At 38.8% G+C, this 7500-nt stretch overlaps 1 protein-coding gene across 2 annotated transcripts in view; it reads right to left on the reverse strand.

Annotated features, from left to right (window-relative positions):
• The window catches only part of LOC138016803 (gem-associated protein 5-like), a 52766-nt gene that overhangs the window by 12379 nt on the left and 32887 nt on the right, over positions 1-7500 (reverse strand). Inside the window, exon 27 of one of the 2 annotated variants that reach the window (XM_068863986.1) lies at positions 7324-7500. This exon is cut by the window's right edge and continues 95 nt beyond it. In XM_068863986.1, the coding sequence (XP_068720087.1) occupies positions 7362-7500 (139 nt within the window). In that variant the 3' untranslated portion in view covers positions 7324-7361. Of the gene's footprint in view, positions 1-7273 lie in introns of those variants that run through there. The other variant, XM_068863985.1, reaches the window with a different exon arrangement.

The raw sequence follows: 7500 nt of genomic DNA on the forward strand, positions 1-7500 counted from the left end.
ATTTCAACACACGTATGCAAATTTGTTAAGCTCGAAAATTACACAACATGATATTAAAGTGCACAAAGGCTGGAAATATCTCGGCAAAATCCTTTTCCAGCGAAAAATTAATCGAAACAAACAACATATTTACTATTAGAGGCAAAAATACCGTCCTATTTCAATTGCGTGCGTGCAAACAAGAGATGCAATTGAATACATTTTTGACAGTTCACATCAAAACCCTTTCCGACTCGGAACGCAGACCGTAAATGATGAAGCACAAAAGCGACAACAACTTTCATTCAAATAATTCTTCACTGTCACATTTCCAAATATTTTATACCTTTGCAGAATTGAGTACAAAATACCGGTAAATGTAAATTGTCAGACAACTAAGATGCGACTTGAGTAAACACTGTGATGCATTCTTGTAGGCGTTCGGTTCCTTCAAATGATAGTTGGTAACTATGGTTAAATCCATAAAAAAATTGCTATTTGATTTCCGTGTTTTATATAATACCAAGTTAGTAAAATATTAGAAACAAAGCTCACTTGATATCCAAAGGCGAAAAATGAAATTGTTGTCGAAGACCATTACTCGTCTCTTAAAATCCAGATATTTATTTTTCAGCGCTGTCTTGCTCATCCAATTGACGATCCATTCTTGAGCTCCATGAGGGTATATTTTGTTTAAAGATCCACTAAAACGCCATTCACGTCAATGACTTATTAGTGAAATTTCCAATTGTTATACCGGAAGACTGTGCAGAGTTGAGAACAGGTAAATACAAATCTGACAAATAGCGAGACAACTGAGATAACAGATCCACTATATGGATTCCTTCGATGTCTTTGTTGAACCCATACTCAGTTACCAGAGAACTGTTCCTTTGGTTTGAGTGTTGTACAAAACACCACACCAAAATTTTAGGAAGACAGCTCACTTTGATTACGGCTCGACGGGCGACAGATTGTTGTCGAAGTCCATTCCTCGTCGCTTCTAACATTCGACCGCCTGTCTTGTTCAGTATCCAATTCGCTAGCCATTATTTAGCTTCATATGGGTACATTTTGTTCAAAGATCCACTAAAACGCCATTCGCGTTACATGACTTTCGACGCCATTGCCGGTTAAGGTAATCGTTCTACTGTGTCTACCAGAGAAATCTACGCATTTCCCACTACCCTCTCGATCCTAAGAAAATACGCGTAGAAGGCTCTATACACAAAGACACCACTTAGCAGGGGAGTGATAGGCAAGACTTTTACCGACACGGAAAAAAATAAAAAGAAAAAGAAAACGAAAACGAAAAATAACTAGACCCTCCGTGAGGGTACACTGGGTTGCCTGTGGTACGTGCAGCGTTCCAGGCAATTTTTTTCAAGTTGGTGGGTCATTAAGACCATTTAAGGGGTCACCCAGAAGTCATACCAGCAGAGGCCCTTTGGCTCACAGGTCCGCACACGTTCGTACGACGAAACAGCTCCTTTTCTGAGGTTAAAAACCTGGCTACCGGCCTATTAATTAATCATTTGTCAGAAAGAAGAAATTCCTGTCCTCTTTAAAAAAAATTGACACGCATTGCTTACGTGTGGTAGTGAAGTAACACAGCGATTTATTCCATAATGTCAACTGAGCTGTGTGTTGTCTTCCAGGAGATTCAAGTTGTCCTTGCGTAATATGTAGCTCTAACAGTGCACGATATTGTTTTGGTATTGTCTATCATTGTAGTGCCATGGTAGAAGTCTTGGGTAAATAGCCTGAGAAGACATGTGGTTACTAGCAAAGTACTGAGCCCAGAAAGATTGAAGAAAATAAATGGGAAGTGAAAAACATTGTCTTCTGGGATGACATGTTGACAGTTGTCTTTGCGTAATATGTAGGTCTAACAGTACACGATATTGTTTTGGTATTGTCTATCATTGTAGCGCCATGGTAGAAGTCTTAGATAAATAGCCCCTTTAGAAGACATGTGGTTACTAGCAAAGTACTGAACCCAGAGAGACTGAAGAAAATAAAAGGGAATCGAGAAACATTGGCTTCTGGGCTGACATGTTGATCATGCAACTTCTTTCCACCACAACTGTAAGCGTGCACTGAGAGCATCTGACAGCTTTGTAAACAAAAGTTGAAAGCTGAAATTATTACCTATTCGGCAGGGTTAGTATCTGGATGGGCGACCTAAGAAATATACCACTCAGTAACAGAAGCATAGGACAGAGAATTCCATTTTAATGCTATCAAATGCGAACCAAGCAAGATACAGATTTTGTTAGCTTGCTTTATGCAAAACAAATATTGATGTAAAAGTAAATAAATATGGATACACAATTTTTAAGAAGAGCAGAAGGAAGTTTCAGGACGGTCGATCGAGCATAAAATATTTTGCCATCGGTAACAAAATCTACGACATGAAAACAACATTAATTTTGGACCACGAATATAAAAAGTTACCATCAGCGAAAAACAGTTTGGGAGATTTTAGTTGTTTTGTTGTAATTGTACAAGTTTGGCTGCACCGAGTAAATCGCACATCGAATTTGTCAGAAAGAAGAAATTCTTGTCCTCTTTAAAAAAAATTGACACGCATTGCTTACGTGTGGTAGTGAAGTAACACAGCGATTTATTCCATAATGTCAACTGAGCTGTGTGTTGTCTTCCAGGAGATTCAAGTTGTCCTTGCGTAATATGTAGCTCTAATAGTGCACGATATTGTTTTGGTATTGTCTATCATTGTAGTGCCATGGTAGAAGTCTTGGGTAAATAGCCTGAGAAGACATGTGGTTACTAGCAAAGTACTGAACCCAGAAAGATTGAAGAAAATAAATGGGAAGTGAAAAACATTGTCTTCTGGGAGAGACATGTTGACAGAATAAAAGGGAATCGAGAAACATTGGCTTCTGGGCTGACATGTTGATCATGCAACTTCTTTCCACCACAAGTGTAAGCGTGTACTGACAGCACCTGACAGTTTGTAAACAAAAGTTTAAAGTTGAAGTTAACCCTGTGCGGTGGGTTAGTATCTGGATGGGCGACCTAAGAAATATACCACTGAGTAACAGAAGCATAGGACCGAAAATTCTATTTTAATGCTATCAAATGCGAACCAAGCAAGATACAGATTTTGTAAGCTTGCTTTATGCAAAACAAATATTGATGTAAAAGTAAATAAATATGGATACACAGTTTTTAAGAAGAGCAGAAGGAAGTTTCAGGACGGTCGATCGAGAATAAAATATTTTGCCATCGGTAAGAAAATTTACGACGTGAAAACAACATTAATTTTGAACCACGAATATAAAAAGTTACCATCAGCGAAAAACATTTTGGGAGATTTTAGTTGTTTTGTTGTAATTGTACTTTTGGCTGCACCGAGTAAATCGCACATCGAATTCAGCGGGCAGAGTGATCAAGTTACCGCGGCATGTTTACTCGCGAAACAGTGAAGCATCTGTGTCAAATGATGCCAAGATACCGGGTTTTTGTTTTTGTTCGTTTTCTTTTTCTTTCAATTGTTATAAATTTTGACAAGAAATGTTTGAATTCAACACAAAGATCACTCTCAGAGGTCACAGTGACCATTGTTTCTGGAAAATCAAAAATTTACTTTCCAAGACAAGGTTATTTATTACCAGGTAATTCCATCGTTTTGGTAATAGCAGCTACTTTATTATTCATCAGCGTCACAATATTTTGCCGATTTTGGGGGTCATTTTGTTGAAACTCAAGCACGCTTCCAACAGACCTGTTTATTTTCGTGACTTATGCGTTACCACAAAAATTCTCCCCGAATCACATTTCAACACATGTATGCAAATTTGCTAAGCTCGAAAATTACACATGATAAATTTACAAAAGCTAGAAATTTCACAGAAATATTTTCCAGCGAAACATTTATTGAAACAAGCAACATATTTGCTATAAGAGGCAAGAAACCCTTCCTATTTCAGTTGCGTGCGAGCAAGCGAAACACACAATCACAAAGCATATGCAATTAAATAAATTTCTGACAGTTCACATCAAACCCTTTTCGAAAGAACCTTGACCGTAAATAATAAAGCACAAAAGAGACAACAAGCTTTCATTCAAATAATTTTTCACTGTCACATTTCCAATTTGTTTTTACCTTTGCTGAGTTGAGTCTTAAAATGAATGTTACTTGCCAGACAAACTTTAAATAGATGCGACTTCAGTAAACACTGTGAGACACACAACAGAGATCACAGATCTACTTGTGGTGTTCGATTCCTTCTCTGTCTTTGTTGAACCCGTAAGTTACCAGAGAAATTTCCATTTGGTTTCAGTGTTGTACGTAACACCACCTTGGCGAAATATTAGAAGTACAGCATATTTTGATTTCGGCTCGACGGGCGAAAGATTCACGCTGTCAAAGTCCATTACTCGTCGCTTTTTTAAGATTCCAGATCTTTATGTTTCACCGCCTGTCTTGACGTTCCATTCTTGAGCTCCATGTGGGTATATTTTCTTTAAAGATATACTTAAAAGCCATTCGCGTTACAATGACTTTCGACGCCATTACAGGTTAATTGCGCAGAGCAAGCTACGCATTACCCCAGCCCCCTCAAACCTAACAAAATACGCATAGAAGACTCCATGCACAAAGACACCACTTAGCAGGGGAGTGACAGGCAAGACTTTTCCTGACACGGAAAATAACAAAAAAACCCACGAAATGAAACCGAGATTCCGACTGGGTTTGGCAACCCAGTAAAAAAACGACAAAATTAAAGACAGATTCCGACTGGGTTTGCGGCAACCCAGTAATAAATTGCGCTTACACGCTGAAATTTTAAGCTAGTGAGTAAATGACGTCATTTTCTCTAGATCCAACCCTCTGAGGTCCAATCGGCCAGTTTTGAACGTGAGTAATGGCGGACCATGAAATCCAAAACTTACACTCAAAATAAACAGCCTTTGGATAAAACTCAAAGCTCAAAATTTTGCCAGTTAGTTGTTAAGCGAACACGCTTTCAAAATCTGAAGAAAAAAAGGAAATGATTTTTTGATCATAGTACCACTTTAACGTCGATAACTCGTAACAGTAATAGACCAATTTCGATATATTAAAATTCAGTCCTAAACAAAAGACATCATCTCGAGGCTCTGAGGAATAAATATAAGGATTTGTATGAGTTTATTCCCCAGAGCCTCGAGATGATGCCTTTTGTTTAGGACTGAATTTTAATATATCGAAAGTGGTCTATTCAACTGATAAACCTGAGGTCTACGGCGCGCTCATTTCACTCCCCCCTCGCCATCAGTGCTCTGTTTGGTACTTACAAAATATAAACAGATCGGGACTTTCTTCCATTCTTAGAGAGAGATTTAGCATTTCCGTCAACGGGAAACAGCAGGTTTCTCTTGATAGCAACGACACCCGCGACGGCAACGAGAACGGCACACAAATTTGAGGCATATTAGTGAGCAAAAGCAATAAGTTTGCATGCTCTGCACGTGCATTTTTCATTTTTTCATTTTTGTCCATTTCCTTGCCGTCGTCAGCAAAACAACAACGTGATATGAAAATTTGAGGTTTTAGAGAGAACGTCAGCGCTCAGTTGAGAATAAATTTCCATTTTAACTTGAGCGCCGTTTATACTAGTTCCCTTCTTGAGGGTTTGTGACGTTGAAATGCTTGGAATGGTCGCGAAGCGATTACAATAACGCGGATTCACATTTTTTAAATCGTTAAAACGACGACGCTCTTTTTGCCCTTGTCGTTGCTAAAGCTTCCTAATATCTGTAGATAACACACTCCTAACACGCAAGAAATGAGCTTGCTTCAAACAAGTTTCAATTTTTGGCTAAACGCAAACTTTAGTCTTACGTTTGCCCTTGACATTATGCTAAATTTCTTGTATCTCTCTTTTGCCTCGAGGCAAACAGCAAAGATCAGGCTAGACGTTGCATATGCCAAAAATAAAGAAGAGCTTGTTTGATCAGTTTGGATTATTTTTTTGGACTGCTAGCTACAGACATCGCGCAACTTCTCAAAAGAGAGAAAAGTCAGAATAAGAGTGTTTTACTATCCAACTCTATTCTCGGTTTTCACATGACGTCACGACCGCCATGTTGGTGCCCTAAACAAAGAAAAGGCGGCCATGTTGGTGCCCCGACCAAATCCTCCGGGAATTTAACTCTATTATTATGCAAACGCTTCCTTTTGTTTTCGTTGAAAAACATGGCTGTTGATCACGTGAGTGAAAACCAGCAATTAGTGATTGTACAGAAAACGCACGAAAGAACCGGTTTGTCTAGTTTAGATGCCGACGTTTCCACACGCTTGTCATGCACAAATCTGTCACACGTTTTCGGGACAATAGCTCTTTTCACAGTTAGTTTTCCCATTTGCATTACAATACAATCTAGCATGTATGTGAGGCAATTTCGGGCTATTTTGTAGTTTTAACCCAAAATAGGCCTTTTGCAACTAACGATCACATGGTACAAAATCCGCCATGCTGGAGGGCAAGCTCATTATTATTCCCCCACTGGGACATTAAAACAAAGGCAAGTCAAGCTTGACTGGTTCAGGTCTCTTTGTTTTAATGTCCCAGTGGGGGAATAATAATGAGCTTGCACTCCAGCATGGCGGATTTTGTACCACGTGATCGTTGGTTGCAAAAGGCCTACTGCCTCGAATCCCCGTTAGATTACATTGTAACGCAAATGAGAAAAACTAACCGTGAAAAGGGCTATTTCAAAATAACATAATAATTTGTTTGCCCTCCATCTCATAATGGTACCAAGAGAAATTTTGGAGGGCAAACAAAGAGTATTATGGTATTTTTGAAAGTGGCCTATTCACTCGGTAAAAATTTAGTGCGAAAAAGTTGGATAATAAATAGCTTATTAGATGTTTTTATTTGGTGTGTAGTATATCGATGATTATTTACACCCGTTGTTTGTATTTTGACTCGTCCTGGAGCCTTCTCGTCAAAATACAGCACGACTAGTAAAAATGTTCAGCGAATGGAATCAGTCTGCGTGTTGAGACTAGGATAGCGCTCCTTGATGAGCAGCACCTCGTAAAAATGACTACTTTCACGTAGAAACGGCAAGAGGCAACCGGCAAATCATTGTCACGTGGTCACTTTTGCCGTTGGCGTTTCATGTAATGCTAAATCTCTCTACCAATTATTTTAAACGTATGAACGGTCTTTTACGTGCAGATTACGTGTGGGTAGGGTGTACTTTCAAAGGCGTAAATATTTCTTAATTTTCTGTCTGCACAGACAAATATTGATGACATGACATCACGAACCAACAGTTCTGACAACAGAAATTAATTTTATTTTACTTTTTCCGGTCCATAAATACCTTAATTCCTGACAGTGTCATGGCACGTGTTCCAAGTTTCAATCTTCATTTATGATATTATTGAAGTTCACCGCAGGAATTTTACCGTAGACATGCTTTAATCTCAAAACTCCTTTCAGATCTGTGAGGGTCTGGGCATGAATTTGAGCCCACGATACGACACTCATACCAATTTCT

This window comes from Montipora capricornis, chromosome 9 (genome assembly GCF_036669925.1).
Source record: "Montipora capricornis isolate CH-2021 chromosome 9, ASM3666992v2, whole genome shotgun sequence".
Taxonomy (NCBI): domain Eukaryota; kingdom Metazoa; phylum Cnidaria; class Anthozoa; order Scleractinia; family Acroporidae; genus Montipora; species Montipora capricornis.